The sequence below is a fragment of the Neoarius graeffei genome, chromosome 7 (assembly GCF_027579695.1).
Source record: "Neoarius graeffei isolate fNeoGra1 chromosome 7, fNeoGra1.pri, whole genome shotgun sequence".
NCBI classification, from domain to species: Eukaryota; Metazoa; Chordata; class Actinopteri; order Siluriformes; family Ariidae; genus Neoarius; species Neoarius graeffei.
The window spans coordinates 46,438,276-46,463,573 of record NC_083575.1 but is presented as its reverse complement, the minus strand read 5'-3'; the positions used below and the strand labels follow the sequence as shown (position 1 = coordinate 46,463,573).

The window sequence follows — 25,298 nt, the reverse complement described above, 5'->3', positions numbered from 1 at the left end:
AACGTGAAAGACCGACTGCAGTAACGGAAAGTGAGAAGACGTTCTGTTGCGAAAGAAAGGAAACGCAGGACCAAACTAATAAATATCGGCGCTCAGCGAGCACCTCGGTGTGATCAGCTGTTCGTTTAGCGACAGAATGATGTAACTGTCAGTGCACGGTCAAGGTAAACCTGTAGATGGCAGTAATACAACACTGGATGCCAGCTGCTGTAAAACCCAAAAGAAGAAGGTAAACCTCCGCATGCGCACACGGACTTCCTCGGTCTGCTCGACTGCGCAAAGCGAGAGATTTCATGCATATTATTTGCGAGGGAATGCCTCAAATTAAATAACTTCCCAGCCACAGAATGGCCTGATATATATTTTTTTGAGATATTGCAGAAATAAACACGTCACAATGACCAAATTTCAGAGATAACTAAATTTCACAGATTTTATGAAATCGAAAGGCTGTCTAGCTTTAATCAATCAATGCCTTTGCGACACATCAACAGTATACACATACAGTACAGAGGAAAGATTTACGAACACAGATTTCCATCTTTTATGTGCATGGAAACATATTGATGTACATGGAGACACACGTGGGATCACCCAAACTACTCTAGAAGCCAGAGATCGGTTAAACTAGATTTTGTGGAGCAGTACAGTGCTGCTCCAGCCCACTCTCAGAGCTCTGCTTAGTAAACACTGAGCACTGCATCCAGTCTACCTCAAGCATGCGATCACGTCATACTAATTAATCCAATTGTGTCATTAAATCACATCATAAACAGGACATTCCATGCAGTGAGGGTGAACAACTGCTTAACAATGAATTCAGAGTTAAATCAGTGAGAAATTGCAGAGAAGCCAACTCGTTATTTTCCAGCTCCTTCGTGGCTGGATACAAAGGGCGATTCAGCCAAGACGCGAGCAAAGAAATGAGAACATTCATGCGTGTACATATCACTTGGGCTTCTTCTTCTTCTAACAGTATTTAGAACTGTGTTGTGCAGCAGAAACTGAATAAGGGAAGTGATTTTTTTTTGATAGAAGAGAAGAGTTGTGTGTTATAATCCCTCAGTCATCACTGAACCACAGTGCATGCTGGAAGACCAATGTGTCCATCTCTTTAGTTCCTAAATTCTGTAGGAGGAACATGAGGGATATCAAATGTCAGACACAACCAAAAGAAAGCCATACAAGACAGACAGAGACAGAGAGAGAGAGAGAGAGAGAGAGAGATGTACTGACAGCAAAACAACAAAGATCAATATATTTCTGCTCTACATGACAAATTGGTGTTAAAACACTATTAATTAACAGTTAATCATCAAATCAGCAACGTGAATGCTGTAGAGTCGAGCCATTTTATTCAAAACGCAGAACTTTGAGAGATTATGATCATTACGGACAAAGTACACATCTGGTACAATTGCTGTCCGATAACTCTGGTGCAGTGACCGATGCCTACGTTCAGTCTCTGCTGTGTAAATTCCACGCTCACTGTTAGAGATTTAAGGTAAATATGGTAAATGCCAACCGTGACGGGTCTGTGCTGACAGTAGCGTGTTAAACTAAGGCCAAGTTTACATTAGACCGTATCTGTCTCGTTTTCTTCGCGGATGCACTGTCCGTTTACATTAAAACGCCTGGAAACGGGAATCCGCCAGCGTCCACGTATTCAATCCAGATCGTGTCTGATCCGGTGCTGTGTAAACATTGAGAATACGCGGATATGCTGTGCTGAGCTCTAGCTGGCGTCGTCATTGGACAACGTCACTGTGACATCCACCTTCCTGATTCGCTGGCGTTGGTCATGTGACGCGACTGCTGAAAAACGGCGCGGACTTCCGCCTTGCATCACCTTTCATTAAAGAGTATAAAAGTATGAAAATACTGCAAATACTGATGCAAATACTGCCCATTGTGTAGTTATGATTGTCTTTAGGCTTGCCATCCTTCCACTTGCAAGTGGTAAGTGACTTGCGCACAGCGGCTCAGTCCCGAATCACTGCTCGTGCGCTTCACTCGCGCGCTCTGTGAGCTGCGCAGGGCCGGAGTGCGCACCCTCCAGAGGGTACTCGCTGTTCAGGGCGGAGTGATTTGGAGCGCAGCCGCTGAGGAGGAAGCGATGAGCCGCACTGACACATTTCAACTTACGTGCCGAATTAGTCATGTGATTAGCGTATCCGTGTATTGGCGTTGCTGTGTGCACGCGAATTGTGTATTGGAGTTGCTGTGTGCACGCTAATCGTCTTTAAAAACGTTAATCTGATGATCCGCTGATACGGTCTAATGTAAACCCCACCTAAGCTACGTTTCCTTCACACATGCTTCATCACTCAGTCAGAATGAGAGGCCACTTGAGAGCACCTGGGCTGACTCGCCTGCAGCACTCGAGTCTCGAGTTCTATTGTGTGTGAGTAACAGTAGCGCTGCTTGGACAGCACGTTGTCTTAGCATGTCTTTTGTGTTTGGCCACTTGGGCAGAAGCCTGTGGGAGCCTTGTCAAAACCCAGAGTGAAACCGAGTGCGCGCCAAGTCAAACCAAAAACCTCTGTGGTTAATGCGGCAGGAGTTTAATCATCTGAACTTGGCAAATCGAGCATAGGCGCGGCGGTGGATATAAATACTGTGCGGACACAAATGTGCATGGGAATCATGAGCACCATTAGAGTCTAGTGGGTGTGCAAGTACATTCTGTCCCTATTAGTTTCAGTGTAGTTCCTGAATATTTGATCGTAGTTACTGAATTATGAATAGCAGATTAATAAACTGGGTCTTTATGGGCTTACAGATGGAAGCGGTGCTCTCTATCCAGGAGCGCTGACTCGACATGCCAGTTTTTGGCCTGACTACTGACACATATTCATTACTGTCATCCTCTAATCACCTTCCTCAATCTGTAGGTCTAGAGCAGAAGGTGAGCCAAGGACTTTTAGCATCTCCAGCACAGCTGCAGAAGAGAGGGGGCAGGAAGGTAATGGGAAATATTAAAGAGGAACTGAAGTCATTTTTAAACTTGCTTTATTGCTTAATTAATGTGTTATTCAATTACGATTTCGGTTTTATTAACCTTATATCGTGACTCGTATCGGCATATTACGCTTATCCGCCTTTTAGCCACATTGAATGTAGTTCGTATGGTCCACGACAGGCGTCGCTTATCCGCGTGATCTTCACGAGACTTGTGCGAGACTTCAAACGTGAAGTGTCAGCGCCGCCATTTTGAAAACTTTACACGGCGGCCAGATCGCCATACCATTCCAATTTAGATTCATTTCGAGATTTGCCAGCTTCATCAGTGATGGAGATTATTCCATTTGAACCAACGTGGAGTAGAGAAGAGTTGGAAAGACGACAGGATAAGGACGAGTCCGTCGCGCTGGTATTTACGTCATTACTGTCGCACAATTAAAACGTGCCAGATCAGGCGGCTGGTGGGTTTTCAAAATAATAAAATACAGTACATGCATGTATGCATTTTTGTGATAAATACATATTATATTGAGTGCATTTCCCACATAATCCTCACTAAGGTTTCGGACAGCACTACAAAATGGCGTCCCCGCTATATAGTGCCCTATATAGTGAGTAGGGAGCGATTTCGGACACAGGGAAAACTTCCGGCTTGATTACGTCAGCATTCGAAGGACGGCGTGTGCGTCTTTTGACAGAGTTCGCAGATGTTGGTCGCTTTGATTTCCGCTGTACGTTTTACTTCCGTCCTACGATGTCTCGCACAGGCCTCAGCGAATCTCGTTTACGGCCATTGCTTTGACATATGGGCTGATGTATTGCATAGCATATTTCAAAACACTCGTAACTTGCTATAGCAGTGACAAAACAGCTGTCAGAAATGTATTCCTAGATTTTATAAAATGAGAGAAATAGAAATTTTGATAATTAAAAAAAAAATATTTGCCTTCAGTTCCCCTTTAAGCCTGAACACACAATGGCTGCCACATGCAGCAGTGCCTCTGCAAAAGAAACCTGTGCTCAAACACTGAAAATCCACAGCACATCACATACATCAGTCCAGAGAAGTCTGATAAGGCGCCTGGGTGAGGTTCAGGCTACGAGTCTGAAGAGCATCAGACACAGAGGCCTGGCATGGCCTTATCTGTAATTACTCTGTCCAGATGAGCCGAGCCCAGTGAACACCACCACAGCAGGCTCTGATCACTGTGATTCAGTAGAAGCCTCGGCTTTCGGTCTCCACCACGTATTACTCTCTGAATTAACTCACATTTTCCATCTTAGGGACTCGGGGAGCTTTTTTCAGGCTTTTGGTTCAGTGTGTGTTTAAAGAGAAATCAACATGAACCTTGTACCAGGAACATGTATTCGCTTTTTTTTTTTTAAACTTCCTTCACACGCTTGCGTTTTGCTCAGTCATGCTGCTCTAGTTCTCTTACTGGAACCCAGCTGTCTCCACCTCCCCACCCCTTCTGACTGTGTGGCTTCCTCTAGCTCAACTACTTCCTTTAACGCAGCTCAAATCTGAAAGCAAGGCGCACCTTACACAGTAGATCAACACTCGCACTCACTCCCAGATCTTTGACTTGACAAACAACAAAACAGAATCCTGCAGAAGTGCAGTAAACACCAGCATGAGTTTATAGGACGACACAAAGGTGAGCAGGACTTGCCTGATAATTAGTGCGCAAAATAAAAGTCTCATGAATGTGGAAGGTCAGGTTTGGACTCTACAGCGTAGAGGAGACACACCTGTTTGTCCCGGTCCTTGTCCTTGGCCTTTCCGCTGCTGCCAGACCCCCTGGAGGAAGTGACATCCCGGGGGATGACAGAGATCTGATGCAGTGGCATGTTCATCCCAGCAGGCCAATGGAGTTCTCACAAACACAGAAACCGGCCCAGCAGCAGCATGATGGAGAGAACCATTAATCACGACCTGAGAGATGGGGGTTGGGGGGAGAGAACGAGAACAATAAGGCAAAAATAACTAACCAAGCTTCAAACAGATGACCACAAAAGCATTCACAGTTAATAACAACTATTCAGCAAGTGAAAATCTAACAAATACCTGATGTTTTCTTTGTGCGTCATCAGCTGTTCCCAAAAAGGGTGGCACCTGCTTTATGCAAAATGTGCAATTTTTATCAAATGTGTGTGCAATGACTATAAATAAGCCAAAACTGTGACAAGTATAATGTGTTGTCATGCCAGAGTCATAAAACCTCCAATACACTTATGTGCCCACCCCCGTGCTTTTACAAATAATGAGATGTTTATTAAAAAAAAGAAGTATGTGCTCATACTCTGCTGGGAAGTCAGAAATGTCCAATTATTAATAGCCTGCCTTTCTCAGTTCGACTCTTTTTGGCTTTGTGACCATCTGTTGCTGTCCTGACAGCAATTAAACGGCTTCAATTCAGTGACCATGCTAACCTCACTGCATGGGCAAACTGCCACAACACTTGACCCATCAGACAACAGCATAAAGCACAGCACAACCACGCAGTACGAGTCAAATTCATCAGAAACGAAACAGAACTAATGATGATCAGGGACTTTTTTTTTTTTTTGGAAGAAGAAGTGCCCGTAACCCTAATTATAGATAAAAATCACAATCAAGTGAACTTTCACCCTCAGTGTACTGGCATTACAGAGCTTGACAAAGTGCAAACAGGCCTCCTAATGGCCCATAACCCCGTTGACAGAAAAATACATTAAATAGATCTTGATTAGAAAAAAGAACATCCTTCTGAGGCCACCATTATAACTGAATATGCACTACAGACAAACAGTCTGCATCCAGAAAATGATGGAAAAACTAGATGAATTTATTCTGCTCAATCTGTTCTGCCAAAAGGAAGGTGATTCATTCAATCAGGCTTCAGTGGAACATCTGGTCAGTGTATACAGACAGGCCCAGTGTCATATCAGACACAGATCCCCATCAGTGATCAATAAGCCACACCGATTCCTCCACAGCAAACTGGCTTCTGGCATGGAGATCAAGATGCTGGGTAATTTTGGTGAGCCTTATCTCATAAATCTGATGCTATTAAAAAAAAAAAAAAATTTGCTAAAGGGCGGCACGGTGGTGTAGTGGTTAGCGCTGTCGCCTCACAGCAAGAAGGTCCTGGGTTCGAGCCCCGGGGTCGGCGAGGGCCTTTCTGTGTGGAGTTTGCATGTTCTCCCCGTGTCCGCGTGGGTTTCCTCCGGGTGCTCCGGTTTCCCCCACAGTCCAAAGACATGCAGGTTAGGTTAACTGGTGACTCTAAGGCCCAATCCCAATTCTAATTTCTACCCCTACCCCTCCCCCTTGAAACTGAGCTACAAGGGATAGGGCTTGAAATTCAACCCCTACGTATTGGGATAGCCCTTCAACGATCGCATACGTCATCGCGTACCTCCGTCAGCGTTTACGTTAGCAAAACGCGACCAAATGCGTCATTGGCTGCGACCAGCCGCTACAGTCAGAGCCAGAAATCTCTGCTGGCAGGGTGTGATTTGTTAACTAACACCACTGAATGGGATATCTTTGGCGCTTGGTGCACCACATCCGACAGAATGAGGTGTCAGAACACTCATGTAAACAATAAAAGCGAGAATAACAGAACAAAACGTACGCAGTCAAGCAACCGAAAACAATACTCACTCCCAAAGCTTTTTAGCAGCAGCTTGGATTTCAGAAATCGCTGCTCATTCTCAGCTCGAAAGCGAATCAAGCGGCGTGTTTCCTCTGGATAACAACTTAAAACACGTAAATAATGGAGAAAATACATTTATGACGATCTTTCGCCGCGGGAACCGCCATCTTTCTGAAATCCGCATGAAATCTCGCTGAAATCCGCATGGCATTGTGGGAAATCACTCAAACCCCTTCGTTCGGAGTCAGCTCCAGGAAAATCTCCGTTTGGAGGGGTACAGAAGCCCTACCCCTTCCCCTACCCCTCCGCGTTAACTGGGATTGGGATACCCCTACCCCTTCACGTGAACGCGCAAAATGGAGGGGAAGGGCCAAGGGGTTGGTCCAAGGGGTGAAATGGGATTCGGCCTAAATTGACCGTAGGTGTGAATGTGAGTGTGAATGGTCGTCTGTGTCTATGTGTCAGCCCTGTGATGACCTGGCGACTTGTCCAGGGTGTACCCCGCCTCTCGCCCATAGTCAACTGGGATAGGCTCCAGCTTGCCTGTGACCCTGTAGAACAGGATAAAGCGGCTAGAGATGATGAGACGAGATGAATGTACATTTGCTAAAATCTAAAGAAGAATGTGGTCCTGGGTTTAAGAAAAAAAGAAAAATCCTGCCTTCATCTAGAGCAACTGACAGATGTGTATATCAGATCCTAAACAATCAAAGGAGGAATGCGGGGAGCAACAAAACACCTGCCACAGCCTTATTACTGGTTAAGCAAGAATGTCAACGTGCTCTCGAGAACCACAGAAACGCAAGAACATGTAAGGCAGAGAACTGTAAAGCACTTACACAACATATTTGAGCACTGCACTGCCACGCCTACTGTACACTCTTGCCTTAAAACCTCTCCAAATGGCTCCCAAGCTGTAGGGACTGAGCCTGTGAAACACTGCTTACAAAATGGCATCCTGATAAACAATCCCAAACCTAACAAAATGCGTTTTTATGATAAACCGCTCTGCCATAGTGCAGAGATGGATTGTATAACCAAACGCTACCGAGCCATCGCAGCTCAACACGACCAACATGCACTCATGCCACAGTCAAAGTCCAGCCACACACACGGTGTTTCAAAAAATGATATAATTTCACAATCTAATAACTTTGCCAATTCTCATTCAATTGACCTCAAATTTTAACCGCATGTGTGGAAACAGGTCAAAATTTTATGTTTACACTGAGTGCAGAATTATTAGGCAAGTGAGTATTTTGACCACAACATCCTTTTAATGCATGTTGTCCCACTCCAAGCTGTTTAGGCTTGAAAGCCTACTACCAATTAAGTATATCAGGTGCTGTGCATCTGTGTAATGAGAGGGGGTGTGGTCTAATGACATCAACACCCTATATCAGGTGTGCATAATTATTAGGCAACCTCTTTTCCTCTGGCAAAATGGGTCAGAAGAGAGATCTGACAGACTTTGAAAAGTCTAAAATTGTGAGATGTCTTGCAGACGGATGCAGCACTCTTGAAATTGCGAAGATGTTGAAACGTGATCACCGAACAATCAAGCGTTTCGTTGCAAATAGTCAACAGGGTCGAAAGAAGCGTGCGGGGGAAAAAAAGGCGCAAAATAACTGCACATGATCTGCGGAAAATCAAGCGTGAAGCTAACAAGCAGCCATTAGCATCCAGTTCTGCCATATTCCAGAGTTGCAACATTCCTGGAGTGTCAAAGAGTACAAGGTGTGCAATACTGAGGGACATGGCCAAGGTAAGGAAGGCTGAAAAACGACCACCACTGAGTAAGGCACACAAGATAAAACGTCAAGACTGGGCCAAGAAATATCTTAAGACTGATTTTTCTAAGGTGCTGTGGTCTGATGAGATGAGAGTGACTCTTGATGGGCCTGTGGCTGGATCAGTAATGGGCACAGAGCTCCACTCTGACTCAGACGCCAGCAAGGTGGAGGTGGAGTACTGCTATGGGCTGGTATCATCAAAGACGAGCTTGTTGGACCTTTTCGAGTTGAGGATGGACTCAAACTCAACTCCCAGACCTACTGCCAGTTCCTGGAAGAAACCTTCAAGCAGTGGTATAGGAAAAAGTCAGCATCTTTCAAGAACAACATGATTTTCATGCAGGATAACGCTCCATCTCATGCGTCCAAATACTCCACTGCGTGGCTAGCCAGTAAAGGTCTGAAAGGTGAAAAAAATAAATGACATGGCCCCCTTGTTCATCTGACCTAAACCCCATAGAGAACCTGTGGTCCATTATAAAACGTGAGGTCTACAAAAAGGGAAAACAGTACACCTCTCTGAACAGCGTCTGGGAGGCTGTGGTTGCTGCTGCACACAATGTTGGTCGTGAACAGATAAAGAAATTGACCGAATCTATGGATGGAAGGCTTCTGAGTGTCCTCATGAAGAAGGGTGGCTATATTGGTCACTGATTTGTTTTTGTTTTGTGTTTGAATGTCAGATATGTTTATTTGCAAATCTGGAGTTGTCATATCAGTGTACCTGGTGAAAATAAATAAGTGAAATGGCTACATATTTGGTTTTTATTAAAGTTGCCTAATAATTCTGCACAGTGAAAGTTACCTGAACACATACATATTCTCCTAAAATGGCCAAAACTAAAAACACCCCACTCTAACTTCCATACATATTCAGCTTTGATATTTATGAGTCTTTTTGTTTGATTGAGAACATAGTTGTTGTTCAATAATAAAACTAATCCTCAAAAATACAACTTGCCTAATCATTCTGCACTCCGTGTAATGTTTTTTGTTTGTATCTTTTTAGGTATAGAAATGCCATTCACTGGAAAAGAAAAGGCTTTGTGTGTGTTAGAGTACACTCGAACACAGTCGAACAAGACTGTACAGCGTACATTTATGAGAGAATTCTCTAAAAATGCACCGACTGTAATGCGAATTTGGACACGGCACAAAAGGCTCAAAGAGGAAGGCTGTCTGTGTCTCACAGCGCATATATTGAGAAAAATCTGTAAAATCGTTCATGGACTCCACATACCTTTGAATTTCTCATTCAAATTTTGAGGAATAAATCTTATATTGCTCAACATTAAGCCTGTTCAGTTTTGGGGGCGTCGTGGCTCAGGTGGATAAGGCGCCATACCATAAATCCGGGGACCCGGGTTCGATTCTGACCCGAGGTCATTTCCCGATCCCTCCCGCTCATTTCCTGTCTCTACACAGTCCTATCCAATAAAGGTGGAAAAGCCCAAAAAAATCTTTAAAAAAAAAAACCTGTTCAGTTTCATTTGACTAGACTATGTAGTTTCTGGGATATTTACATCTCAAATAACACAATTTTTTTTTGAAACACCCTTTTTTAATTTTTATCTATCTATCTATCTATCTATCTATCTATCTATCTATCTATCTATCTATCTCATTCGTAACAATTTTCTGGTTTACTGGAAGAAGTCATTAGTATTGATAAGTCCTGATATATAGATATATTAACTATGCTTTAAAGTGCATATCCTGGACCAATTTCGTTTTTTTTTTTTAATATGAAAGTATGTCCCTTTACACACTCATCCAGAAGGGTAATTTTGCACAAGGCCATCTGTCTACAGCAGCAAAAAAAAAAAAAAAAAAAAAAAAAACACATCTGGAAAAATCCCAAGGGAGTCTGGAGCCAGATTCGTGACGTCACCTGCGGAAGCGCCAGCAGGCTGCGAGAGCTTTGCAGTTTCAGTGCACAGCCTGTGTAGACCAAGCGCTCCCATTTCTCTCTCATTGTCCGGTCTTTTGGGAAACGATGAGTACTAATCCCATCAAGATCGGTGTTGCTACACCCTCCTACGATACATCTGTTAACCATTTTAATAATTACGCGATAACACTGAAGAAATTTACAGAAAACCACCAGGTCGTTTTCTCATAAACAAACCAACGCTGACGTCGGATTCAGAAGGAGGCGTCCTGCACGCGGCATCACGAAAATCAGCATTTGCCGGGAAATCCAAATGCCAAGTTTTTTCAGAGGCAGACCAATTCGCCTCAAAAGGCTCGATTTCAACTGAATATTTCTGGTATTGCGCAAGGTAAAAAAAAATTGCACAGAATGCAGAATGTGACAGATATCTGACCACAGTTTAATATAAAATAAGAGAATTACATTGCTCTTGCTCCTGAATTTACCCAAGATGTGCCCTTTAACTCCACCACTGCAGAATGCTACAGGTCAGAGAGGAAAGAAACAGGAGCGTCTCTGATGAGCTCAACTCTCTTATCAAGCCAACACAGCCACAGCAGTAGTGTTACAGCTACGATTTCCAGCTCCCGTCTTCAAAATGAAGGCATGAACCGTACAGAGTGGTGCCATCAGTGTGTGCACAAAGCTTGATGGGTTGCTCGCTGTAGCTTCAGTGTGAAAGTATTTTTGTACTCATGAGTGCTGAGAGAGAGAGAGAGAGCGCGAGAGAGAGAAATGCCAAAATGAGCAACATGAGAAGCATTATAGCAAAGTAGCAGTTTGGGGATTTTAAACATTTGCTCCAAGAGCTAGGTTTTGTTGACAACCTTAAAAAAAAAAAAAAAAAAAAGGATAGGAAGGAAATAAGGACGTGTAGTGGTTAGCGCTGTCGCCTCACAGCAAGAAGGCCCGGGTTTGAGCCCCGGGGCCGGCGAGGGCCTTTCTGTGCGGAGTTTGCATGTTCTCCCTGTGTCCGCGTGGGTTTCCTCCGGGTGCTCCGGTTTCCCTCACAGTCCAAAGACATGCAGATTAGGTTAACTGGTGACTCTAAATTGACCGTAGGTGTGAATGGTCGTCTGTGTCTATGTGTCAGCCCTGTGATGACCTGGCGACTTGTCCAGGGTGTACCCCGCCTTTCGCCCGTAGTCAGCTGGGATAGGCTCCAGCTTGCCTGCGACCCTGTAGAACAGGATAAAGCGGCTAGAGATAATGAGATGAGATGAAGGAAATAAATTAATGCAGCTTGGCTGGCTATAAACTTCATCACCATCTTGAAAGTTTAGTTGAGACTTTCATCTGCAGGTTTCTATAAAGCAATACGGAGTAAATTACTTTGCTTCTTGAGACGCCAGTGAATTACTGAGCTACTGTTTATTGACGATGGCCCGAGGTCAATAATAATGCAATTGCTCTGTCATCCGCAGACCTTTCAGCTTGCCTTCTGAGAGAATAATGTACGCTCAGTGACAGCCATGCAGTGAAATGGTGTGCAAGAAGGCTGTGTTTATATTGCAAGTTTCTTTGCACAATTTAGATTTTTTTTCCTTCAATTTAGAGTTATCTTAACGGTTCACATCGGTAATAATAAGTGAGCCATAATCTGTCTTTAATGACAATACATCTCGTATGTATACTGATTTCTTGATCAACTGTTTACGATTCTCAGTTTTAGTAAGTCCCTTCCAGTTTTACTTGAACGGATTCCCCAAATATCCAGCAACTCTCCAATTTGCCCATCCTTCCACGAAATACAGTCACCGTTGTTGCTGAACTCCACTGTTATCTCGCTGTGCTGCTCTCCCTCAGTAAAAATGATAAAAAGACATATGATCTGACCATTCACACCTTGGATATTAGAGCAATCTGGATGACTTATTCTTTGATCCAAAAGCGCCACATACATTCTAATAAAATAGACTTGTGTCTGCTAGTGGAACATAGAATTTTATTGATACATTTCACATACCACTTAGTTTAATAGTCGTCTTCATTAGATGCCTGAATATGATATAGTTAAGTGAAGCTGAACTGCTGCATTTCTTGCCAATTAGACATATACAGTAGCAGTCAAAAGTTTGGACACCCCTACTCATTCAAGGGTTTCTCGGTATTTTGACTATTTTCTACATTGCTGAACAATACTGAAGACATCAAAACTATGAAATAACATCTGGAACATATATGGAATTATATGGTAAACAAAAGTGTTAAAAAGTTTCAAATTTTACGTTCTTCAAAAGTAGCCACCGCTTACCTTGACGCTTTACACACTATCGGCATTATCTTAACCAGCTTCATGAGGTAGTCACCTGGAATGCTTTTTAATTAACAGGGGCCTCGTCAAAAGTTAATTGGTGCAATTTCTAGCCTTCTTAATGTGCTCGAGCTCAAACAGTTAATAATCATAATAATAATAATAATAATAAATAGCCCTATTCCACATGAAGTGTCTTAATTAATGAAAATAAAGAAACCCACTGATTTAAAAGGCGTCCAAACTTTTGACTGGTACTATATATGCACACATTCATATTCAGAGGGCAGGAACAAACTGTATTACTCATATAAGTGCAGTCTTTTAGGGATCGCATTCACAGAGTGACAGTTTTTGTGGATTCTGCCCTGAAATCCAGGATTTGCATGTAGAATGTCAGATTTACATTTATAACATTCTTATTATAAGACAGACATCGGTCTTATAATACAGAAGCAATGAAACGTGAAAGACCGACTACAGTAACTCAAAAAATTTGAATATTGTGAAAAAGTTCATTTTTTCATAATTTAATTCAAAAAGTAAACTTTCATAGTCTGTATTCATTACACAAAGTGAAACATTTCAAGCGGGTTTTTTTTTTATGGTTATGGCTTATAGTGCATGAAAAACATATCAAATGTGTTAAATTATTAGGATATTTCCTACGATCAGTCAAAAAGGATTAACAATACAGAAATGTCCAACTTCTGAAAAGTATGTTCATTTATACACTCAGTACTTGGTTGGGGCTCCTTTACCACGAATTACTGCATCAATGCAGCGTGGCATGGAGGCGATCAGCCTGCGGCACTGCTGAGGTGTTATTGAAGCCCAGGTTGCTTTGATAGTGGCCTTCAGCTCGTCTGTATTTTTGGGTCGGGTGTTTCTCAGCTTCCTCTTGACAACACGCCATAGATTCTCTCTGGGGTTCAGGTCAGGCGAGTTGGCTGGCCAATCAAGCACAGTATGATCAGCAAACCGTTTGGTAGTAGTTTTGGCATTGTGGACAGGTGCTAAATACTGCTGGAAAAGGAAATCAGCATCTCCATAAAGCTTGTCAGCAGATGGCAGCATGAAGTGCTCCAAAATCTCCTGGTAGACAGCTGCATTGACTTTGGACTTGATAAAAACACTGTGGACCAACTTCACACTGGACTTCAAACACCTTGGATTCTGTGCCTCTCCACTCTTCCTCCAGACTCTAGGACCTGGATTTCCAAATGAAATGCAAAATTGCTTTCATTTGAAAAGAGGACTTTGGACCACTGAGCGACAGTCCAGTTCTTTCTCTCCTTAGCCCAGTTAAGACGCTTCCGACGTTGTCTCTGGTTCAGGAATGGCTTGATATTAGGAACGTGACAGTTGTAGCCCTTTTCCTGAAGATGTCTGTGTGTGGTGGCTCTTGATGCACTGACACCAGCCTCAGTCCACTCCTTCTGAAGCTCTCCCAAGTTCTTGAATAGACTTTTCTTGACAATCCTCTCAAGGCTGTGGTCATCCCTGTTGCTTGTGCACCTTTTCCTGCCAGCCTTTTCAGCAATGACCTTCTGTGGCTTACCCTCCTTGTGGAGGGTGTTGTTGATGGTCTTCTGGACAACCGTCAAGTCAGCAGGCTTCCCCATGATTATGGTTGCATGTACTGAACTTGACCGAGAGATGCACAGTATTTATACTGTTTTACTCAAACTCAAAATGAAATATTCTAATATTGTGGGGTGTTCCCCCCCCCACTGTCGGCCATAATTATCAAAATTAAAATAGATGTTTGAAACAATGAATCTAGAATATATTAAATTTTCACTTTCTTAAATAACGGATGGAAAATATTGAACTTTTTCATGATATTCTAATTGTTTGCGACGCACTAGTACATCTATATAAATACATCAATATCAAAGTAATAGGGAGCCAAGAAAGCAGACATTTTAGACTCAGTCATTTCAATCCAAAGTGCTGGAGTAGAGAACCTAAAACGATAACAACAAAAAAGTCAATTACAGTTCAATTACAGGCTGCACAGTACGGTTCATTATGGCTTTGATTCAGTTTGACTCGGAGGAGAAAGAATCGAGAATGAAAATTAAACACCATTATGTTTTTGAAAGCACTATTAGTCAAGCCGGATAGATTTGCCTATGTGACGTTCACACACAATGTTGTTTACATAACTATTAAATGAGTGTTAAAGGAGTCCAGATGTATTACGGAGTATCTATCATTTCCTGCCTAAACATCCATAACACAATAGTGACCATAAGACAGTACAAGTCAACAATATTGAAAAACCTTACCACGTTTTATTTACTGTTAAGATGACTGTTTCTCTGATGAGTCAGGTTTTGTTTAGATTTCAGTCCCTGCCCTTGCGAATTTGTACCTGTCAACCACTGTTGTTTTCTCCTACGATCATGCCAAAACCATTTCAATTTGCTAGACATCTGCAGCAGAACCAGTCCCATCCAGGACATCGGAGTATCAGTTCTGTAATATTTCTCAGTACGAATATTATGCAATCATGGTTCATTAGAGAAGTGAAAAATGCACAGCACTCTTAAATCAATTTGGAAAATCTGTACAAAAATAAAAATGCACCAACAGACAGGTAAAGTGTTGTTTAAATGTAGACGCTACAGCATTAATGCCATTCGATGGAAAAAAAAAAAAAAAAAAAAAAAAAAAACACACCAGAACAGGCCGAAAAGGAACTGTCTGGAAGGAAAGGTAGAATAATTTACAAAGATAAACTGAGATAATGAAACATCAGGCCCCCAAAACAGACAACACAGTGCACCACTTCAAGAACATGATTGATGGTGCGCTTTGTCTTCAGGGAGGATCCAGTGTTCTCCTGACGCATCTCTTTCACAGACTTGAACAAGCAAGTCAACCTCCATCAATCACCTCAGGACGCATCTTCAAAACAAAGCAAATTTTCATCAACAACATCTGCGCCCCATGGTAAGCTGGGAAAGCTGAATCTGTGTGTTTCTGTGTAACACACTACTCACGGTCCAGGATGGGGGGAGGGAACCACCACAGTGACTGAAGACACATTTTGCCAGAAGAGCAGAATTAAAAATGTTGTATTATGATCAAGGAAGGGGCGGCACGGCGGTGTAGTGGTTAGCGCTGTCGCCTCACAGCAAGAAGGTCCGGGTTTGAGCCCCGTGGCCGGCGAGGGCCTTTCTGTGTGGAGTTTGCATGTTCTCCCCGTGTCCGCGTGGGTTTCCTCCGGGTGCTCCGGTTTCCCCCACAGTCCAAAGACATGCAGGTTAGGTTAACTGGTGACTCTAAATTGACCGTAGGTGTGAATGTGAGTGTGAATGGTTGTCTGTGTCTGTGTGTCAGCCCTGTGATGACCTGGCGACTTGTCCAGGGTGTACCCCGCCTTTCGCCCGTAGTCAGCTGGGATAGGCTCCAGCTTGCCTGCGACCCTGTAGAACAGGATAAAGCGGCTAGAGATGAGATGACCAAGGAAAATTACAACCATAAGGTATCTAAGCAGGAGTAAGCAAAAGTCATTTAAATCTAGAAGATATGCTTCTTCAATTTTCTGGAGAAAGCAAAGCTGAACTCGAAGCCAACAGCGTCAACAGGCATGTCTCTGTCATCACTCTGTAGTCCTTCTTGTTAGTAATTTGTATGCCAGAATGACCCATAAAATATATTTCAGAATGTTTGAGGAAAAACCATTACAGACATTTGAGCTTGCTTGTGACCTCGACCCTGTTTGGCTCAATTCCACAATCTACTTGTTAGAATGATCATCTTTCGGCTGCTCCCGTTTGGGGTCACCACAGCAGACCTGTTCCGCATTGGTTTTACACCGGATGCCCTTCTTTACGCAACCCTCCCCAATCTATCTGGGCTTGGGACCGGCACAAAGCATGCACTGGCTTGTTTGTGCAACCCCAGTGGCTGGGTATTTTACCAAATATACAGTTGTGCTCATAAGTTTACATACCCTGGAAGAATTTTTGCATTCTTGGCCTTTTTTCAAAGAATATCAATGATAACACAAAAACTTTTTTCCCCCACTCATGTTTCGTGGTTGGGTGAAGCCATTTATTGATAAACAACTGTGTTTTCTATTTTTAAATCATAATGACAACAAAAAACACCCAAATGACCCTGATCAAAAGTTTACATCCCCAGTTCTTAATACCGTGTATTGCCCCCTCAAACATCAATGACAGCCTTAAGTCTTTTGTGGTAGTTGTGGATGAGGCCCTTTATTTTCTCAGATGGTAAAGCTGCCTATTCTTCTTGGCAAAAAGCCTCCAGTTCCTGTAAATTCCTGGGCTGTCTTGCACGAACTGCGTGCTTGAGATCTCCCCAGAGTGGCTCGATGATATTGAGGTCAGGAGACTGAGATGGCCACTCCAGAACCTTCGCTTTGTTCTGCTGTAGCCAATGACAGGTCGACTTGGCCTTGCGTTTTGGATCGTTGTCATGTTGGAACGTCCAAGTACGTCCCATGCGCAGCTTCCGGGCTGATGAGTGCAAATTTGCCTCCAGTATTTGCTGATAACGTGGTGCATTCATCTTTCCTTCAACTTTGACCAAGTTTCCTGTGCCTTTGTAGCTCACATCCCCAAAACATCAGCGATCCACCTCCGTGCTTTACAGTAGGAATGGTGTTCCTTTCATCATAGGCCTTGCTGACACCTCTCCAAATGTAACGTTTATGGTTGTGGCCAAAAAGTTCAGTTTTGGTCTCATCACTCCAAATTACCTTGTTCCAGAAGTTTTGAGGCTTGTCTCTGTGCTGTTTGGCGTAAATTTTTGTTGGTCTACCTGACCGTGGTTTGGTTTTAACAGAGCCCCTGATTTTCCATTTGTTAATCACAGTTTGAACACTGCTGACTGGCATTATCAATTCCGTGGATATCTTTTTGTATCCCTTTCCTGTTTTATACAGTTCAGCTACCTTTTCCCGTAGATCCGTGGACAATTCTTTTGCTTTCCCTAAGACTCAGAATCCAGAAACGTCAGTGGCTGGATGAAAGATGCAAGAGTCTGTCCGAATCCCAGAAACTCACTCAGCTTTTATGCACACACACTGATTACAAGCAAACAGATCACAGGTGAGGACGTTACCTTTAGTAGCCATTCAAACCCATTTGTGTCAACTTCTGTGCATGTTATCAGGCCAAAATCACCAGGGTATGTGAACTTTTGATCAGGGTCATTTGGGTAGTTTCTGTTGTCATTATGATTTAAAAAGAGAAAACACAGTCGTTTGACAATAAATGGTTTCACCCAACCACTAAGCATGAGTGGAAAAGATGTTTGTGTGTTATCATTCATATTCTCTGAAAAATGGTCAAAGAATCAAAGATTCTGCCAGGGTATGTAAACTTATGAGACAACTGTACATGTACAACTTATGTACAACTGTACATGTCTTTTTTTGGGGGGGGAGGGGGGGCACCTAGAGGAAACCCATGCAGACACAGGAAGAACATGCAGACTCCACACAGGAAAGTCCCCGTCGGCTGTGAGGTTCAAACCCGGAACTGTGAGGTGACAGCACTACCTACTTGCCACCGCTTGCTAGAATGACAATTCCAAATAAATACCACAAACGCTGAACCACGTGGTCTTGAGATATGCTGACGAGAATTTCAGATGGATAGATGGGCAGACAGATAGGCAGTCAGACTTGGGCAATTCCATGTAAATGTCAACCTCACCATGCAAAAATAAAGCAACATGTAATACATCAAAACCACTCCCAGAGATATCACCTAGGCCTGTATTTTACAGATGTAAACAAGCTGAACCAATTTGTAACCAACCTAATATGTCACTGTCAGTCTTTCTTATAATGTAAACCCCAAGCTAAAATCAACTTTGATCATGTACAATTCTATATTATTGCCACAAGCCACAGAAATGTATGCTAAAATCCACAAAACAGCAAAACAATAGCCATCCTAAATATTATTTAAGAACTTTGATAGTTTTAGCTGATATTTAGAGAGTTTTTCAAAGGGTTATGGTGGTTAAATTGCTGATTTTCTAAACATATGCCATGTCTATTTCAGACGCGTCACATCCATAACGGAATTTCGTCACATCCATAACGCTGACTTTTCCTTCCGAAACTCTGCATGAAATACAAAATATTTTAAACAAAGGTTTTTTAATATTCACCTTGGACCCCTCTATCAAACGGATATCTCCATTTCGACATTAGGTTTACGATTTCACAGAGTTTGATAAAAATGTACAGTCACCCAAGAAAAGTGATACTTTTTCTGTCACATCCATAACGCATCTTTTATTGGCATTTTCTGGCATGCTCTAGATGTACTATGGGAATTGTTCTTGTTCTATCACTTCTCCAGTATGGTACAGCCTTAAAATATGCAACACCTGTTTAAATACTGGGAGACAATAAAACATGCACTGGGTCATTTGTTGCCATTTTGAGTTCAAGTGTCACGTCCATAACGCTGGAATTGCCCACTTACAGATGGACCTTGTACTTAAAAAATAATAATAATAATAATTCTCTCTCATTCTGCATTTCTTAAATGAATAATGCATTCATATTAAACTCCATTGCATTAAAATATCTCTGGGTGATCAGTCAGTAGTATTCATGACTGTGCTGTGCTTGGGGGGGAAGGGGAGACAGTCAGCAGGAAGTCAGTATTATTGATTCATCATTGTGCACTGAAGCGAATGGCAGCAGCTGCCAACTCCTCAACGTTAAATAAAAAACTAAGCGCCTGGTTGCCACATGATCAGTAAAATGATGAACAGCATTTGCAGCAGTCAACCATGAAGCTCCTAAGCATCTTTAACAGGAAAGATATTTGTGTCTGTAAATGTGAACGTAGGTTTCCTCTGGATTATCCAGTTTCCTCCCACCTCTTCCTGCGATGGACCGGCAGCCCATCCAGGTTGTATGACTGTCTCCCAGGCAGTGTTCACTGGATAGAAACGTGATCAACTATACAGTCACAAAATGCATCATTAAAGAATTATAGTAATTTATTATTAGATTATTACTTGTCCAGGGTGTACCCCGCCTTTCGCCCGTAGTCAGCTGGGATAGGCTTAGGGCTGGGCGATATGGCTGAAATCTGTATCACGATACAAGTGTTTCATATTGGTCGATATCGATAATTATTGAAACATTTTATGACCTATTTAAAATAAGGACCAGGAGGGAACAAGACTAAATTCAAACATTTATTTTAAACTTAAACTTGCTCTGACAGCCAATAAGCAAGGAATGTCAACACGCATGTTCAATGTTACCATCACAACAAAAACTGAGCAATTATCAATAATAAAGTGCTTAAAAAACTCGTGTTATAAAAACATGAGCAAAGTGTTAAATGTAAACATAGCAAAACCTGCTATGTGAGAAGGACTGTCATATTTTTAATTTTTTACTGCAAGTTTAGTGCAAAAAAAGTTCACCCTCTGGTGAATAACATTTAAAAACATAAATAAAAATATGCAGTGCTTTATAAACGTAAAAGAAATTGAGTGAAACTGAGGTAGACTTCGGCCGAATCCCATTTCACCCCTTGGACCAACCCCTTGGCTCTTCCCCTCCATTTTGCGCGTTCACGTGAAGGGGTAGGGGTATCCCAATCCCAGTTAACGCGGAGGGGTAGGGGAAGGGGTAGGGCTTCTGTACCCCTCCAAACGGAGATTTTCCTGGAGCTGACTCCGAACGAAGGGGTTTGAGTGATTTCCCACAATGCCATGCGGATTTCAGGCGGATTTCAGAAAGATGGCGGTTCCCGCGGCGAAAGATTGTCATAAATGTATTTTCTCCATTATTTACATGTTTTAAGTTGTTATCCAGAGGAAACACGCCGCTTGATTCGCTTTCGAGCTGAGAATGAGCGGCGATTTCTGAAATCCAAGCTGCTGCTAAAAAGCTTTGGGAGTGAGTATTGTTTTCGGTTGCTTTACTGCGTACGTTTTGTTCTGTTATTCTCGCTTTTATTGTTTACATGAGTGTTCTGACACCTCATTCTGTCGGATGTGGTGCACGAAGCGCCAAAGATATCCCATTCAGTGGTGTTAGTTAACAAATCACACCCTGCCAGCAGAGATTTCTGGCTCTGACTGTAGCGGCTGGTCGCAGCCAATGACGCGTCGCGTTTTGCTAACGTAAACGCTGACGGAGGTACGCGATGACGTATGCGATCGTTGAAGGGCTATCCCAATACGTAAGGGTTGAATTTCAAGCCCTATCCCTTGTAGCTCAGTTTCAAGGGGAAGGGCCAAGGGGAAGGCGGAGGGGAAGGGGTAGAAATTAGAATTGGGATTGGGCCTTAGACTATTCTTAAACTATTCAAGTATATTTTCATTGAAGGTTTAATAAAATAAAGTGTTTTGTAAACATAGAAGAAATTAAAAGTAAAACTGAGGTAGACTTAAGACTTTACATCTGTAACATCTGACCTTACTGACTTTATCCACAATTTTCTCGCTCGTTCCGGCACTCGTCTTTCTTTTCTTGGCCACGCTGTTTCTGGAAAAAAAATAAACACGACCACGAGACAACGAGATGGCGCAACCAAACGCGATACTGTTACATGATTGGCTATCAGCGTGTCACTCCCTATGCGTTGCTAGGCACCAGAGGACAAGTGCCTTTGCTCATGCAACCAAGCTTGCTTCGCAACAACAGTTGATTGAAAGTGGACCTAAACCAGAGAGGGCTCTGGCTAACGCTTGTTTCTTAAAAAAAAAAAAAAATTCTATCGAAACATTCTATCGAACGCATTTTCTATTGATATCAAGTATGTGTCTATCGCGATACGTATCGTTATCATTTTATCGCCCAGCCCTAGATAGGCTCCAGCTTGCCTGCGACCCTGTATAAGGATAAAGCGGCTGGAGATAATGAGATGAGATGAGACTACTACCACCACCATTGTATGAACAAAAACAAGGCCTTACGCTCAATGCTTTCAAGATCCTTTCTAATAATACATCACGACACATTATTAGTGGATGCTGCTGGTTGGCTAAAAGCTGCACTCAAACAGCCCATCACACACGGAGATGTTGTCTTTCTAGGAAATATCATCACTGGGTCACAGTAATAGCATTTCCAGTAATTAAAAAAAATAAATAAACTAACTACCTGAATAACTCTGAGCAGTAATTCTGCTGTGAACATGTCCCAGACAGTTATCTGCTCTTGTATCACACTATATCAGAGTTTTCCTAAGTCGCTGTCTTAAAAAAAAAAAAAAAAAAAAAAAAAAAAGTGTATAAATATAACATCTTAGAAGCATCAGCTGGAAACAAACTGGAAGATTAAACAAGAAACTAATATTCTGCTAGGATTCAAATCTATCTTAAAACTGTATACCGAATACAATGATACAGTAATGAAGCTTTAAGACAAGGTTGAAACTTTGAGTTAGATTTCTGTGACATCGGTGTGAAAAAAATATTGTTGAATAAATAAAGGCCCTATATGCAATGTTTTGTGTTTTCCTTATAGAAAAAAAATGCTGTAGTTTCAGAATATAACACCTAAAAAGCTGTATGATCAGCCCTTACTTGACTTTTTGCATGATTTTTACTATTTTTGGTGACAAAATATTTTGAACAGCCACATTAATCCTGTTGCAGTTTGCAAAATAGTGATAAACTTGCCATCTATTAACCTTAGAATAAGAGTTTATGTTGTGTTCTTTTAAATAAGTATCAGTTTCAGTGGCTGCAGCAAGTAATGATGTCATACCAGCCAGTTTCATCAACAAACGTCATGTGACAAAATTTTTAGGAATTTTGAGCTTCTGGGTAAGGATTTGGCTTTTCATTCTTCCTGTTGAGTTTATATAATGATAAACCTGCATGTATTATACATCAATCTCTTTGTAATTTTGTTGGGAATAAGATAGTACCCAATACATAAGTTAATTCTAACACCAGATAAGTAAACTTAGTACTTTTACTAACCCTACCCCTATCAATTTTCAGTTCGTGAAAAAAATACACACTGTTGTAAAAAAAAAAAAAAACTTGCATTCATTCAATTTTGAATGTAGAGTTACCAAAATTTAATCAATTATACCCATTTATATGGACTACAACCAGTTTACATTATTTTGGTCTAAAATCTTTTCTGAAATGAGATCAAGTTTTTTTTACGATAAAATTTCACATCCGTTTTTACCAATTTTTCAAGTATTTTCATGACCATTGAATGATGAAGTCAATCGACCCGATCAACTATTAAAGATTTTGTATAAATGATGCCATTTTCAGATTCCTGAGAAAATTTGACCCTATACTGATATATTTTCAGTCCATATATCACAAATTGATTTTTTACCCTAAATGTCACTAAAATCTAACTCAGTCCTCGAACCTTGTCTTAAGCAAGTTAGGAACTTGGCTATAGACACCACCACAGACAGACCGAAGGAGAAGACCGGTGGAGTGGGCAGAGCTGAACTGCACTCGTAGATCATTCATGGACACAGTTGTGACTCAGTGCTAGGAAGGGTCGCCGAGAGGTAGCTGGATTGTTACGGGTGGAAAAAATAAGCTCGTCAGGAAGGAAAAGCAAGTATCCAGCTGAGCCTTGAGCCCAATCCCAGACACCAAAAACTGTAGAAAATGTCAAAACAGAAAGCCAAGTTAATATAAGGCACCCAGAGAGACACAGCACCGTTTTAATGACATTTATTCAGGCTTGACTCCGATATAAATAACAACCAACTGACACGTCTGACGTTTCAGAAGAGGATTGTTTTACGGTACATCAGATCAAGTGCATAGTAAAATGATCCAAAATAAATGTCTCCATGTGTACTCTGCTATACTGTAACTAATTGGACATTCTTCAGTAATACAGTCTGTGATGGGTTATGCGGTCTAGGTCTTAACATGGGCAGTTTGGAACGTCCCCTTCTGTTCAGCACAAACTTCAAGAACATCATTAACACCAAAGACAACAGAGCTGGCGATTATTTTTCATCCCTGTATGCTTGTCTAAATGAACGACTGTCCAATTTCTGAGATTCCTGTAACAACTGAGGATTCTACTGAAAGACAATTTGTTTCTGTCCCACCGCTGCAATCACAATGATGTAGAAACAACTACGAAAGATAAAAATGTTCTCGGATGTCTCTCGTGATGGAAATTTAGTTAAATCTGTACATCAAGTTAATCTCAAAAGGTGCAATCAACATCCGGGGGGATAAATTATAACCGTTACAGTACCAGTCAAAAGTTTGGACACCCCTACTCATTCATAGATTTTTCTGTATTTTGACTTTCCTACATTGTAGAACAATATTGAAGACTGGCATCAAAACTATGAAATAACATATGGAACATATAAGGAATTATGTGGTGAAGAGAAAAAAAAAAAAAAAAAAAAAAAATGTTTAACAAAATGCATTTCATATATTAGATTCTGGGCGGCACGGTGGTGTAGTGGTTAGCGCTGTCGCCTCACAGCAAGAAGGTCCGGGTTCGAGCCCCGTGGCCGGCGAGGGCCTTTCTGTGCGGAGTTTGCATGTTCTCCCCGTGTCCGCGTGGGTTTCCTCCGGGTGCTCCGGTTTCCCCCACAGTCCAAAGACATGCAGGTTAGGTTAACTGGTGACTCTAAATTGACCGTAGGTGTGAATGTGAGTGTGAATGGTTGTCTGTGTCTATGTGTCAGCCCTGTGATGACCTGGCGACTTGTCCAGGGTGTACCCCGCCTTTCGCCCGTAGTCAGCTGGGATGGGCTCCAGCTCGCCTGCGACCCTGTAGAACAGGATAAAGCGGCTAGAGATGAGATGAGATATTAGATTCTTCAAAGTAGCCCCCGTTTATCTTGATGACGCTTTGCACACTATTAGCATTATCTTAACCAGCTTCATGAGGAAGTCACCTGGAATGCTTTTCAGTTAACAGGTGCCTCGTCAAAAGTTCATTAGTGCAATTTTTTGCCTTCTTAATGCGTTTGAAATCAAACAATAGAGTAAATAGCCCTATTCCACAACTGCAGTAATCTGTATAGTCAAGAACCGCTCAACTAAGTAAAGAGAAACGACATCCATCATTACTTTAAGACATGAAGTGTCTTTTAATGAATAAAAAAAAAAAAATTGAATTAGAAGGTGTGTCTAAACTTTTGACTACTAGAGCCATGTTACTTGGCAATCATTTAACATTTCCACCCAATATTAGTAGCAAAGAATGTAACCGCCCATTTATGAATAATGGCAGATAATTGAAAAGCTATTAAATGCTAGCCTGGCTAACGTGACTTCAAAGCTCTGTGAGCATTTGGTCTGGCAAAGATATTAAGCCAAACCGTTTCCCAGAGCCCGTGGTTGACCCGCCTCCCTGAAATGCCTCAGTTTGCTACTGGTCGAAGCCAGAAAAGGCTGTGATGAAGCTTAAACCAATCACATCACTCTTTCCTCTGACGCATGTGATGCGACGGGGCTAACTGGTAGATTAAACTCTTACCGAAGCCGGTCGGGAGCAAGGCGAAAACGTCCTTCCTTTCAATAAATACCTCCAGGGCTGCTCTTTGCTCCGTTTTCAATGAGAACTTCCCGTTGAATGCTTTCAATACAGCATCTACCGCTGTGTTAAAGGCTTGCCGCTGCTCCATGTTCGTGATGTGAATGAAGCGCTTCCGGCATAGATTCTGTAAACAATCTATGGCTTCCGGTCGCAGTTCTACTACGTCACTGCCTTGAACACGCCT

General features: G+C 42.1%; 1 protein-coding gene across 5 annotated transcripts in view; it reads right to left on the bottom strand.

Annotated features, from left to right (window-relative positions):
- marchf8 (membrane-associated ring finger (C3HC4) 8) overlaps positions 1-25,298 on the bottom strand; it is a 177,419-nt gene that overhangs the window by 106,100 nt on the left and 46,021 nt on the right. For all 5 annotated transcript variants that reach the window (XM_060925793.1, XM_060925795.1, XM_060925796.1 and 2 more), the window contains exon 2: positions 4,717-4,900. In XM_060925793.1, coding sequence (XP_060781776.1) covers positions 4,717-4,821 — 105 coding nt within the window. In that variant the 5' untranslated portion in view covers positions 4,822-4,900. The remainder of the gene's footprint in view (positions 1-4,716; positions 4,901-25,298) is intronic.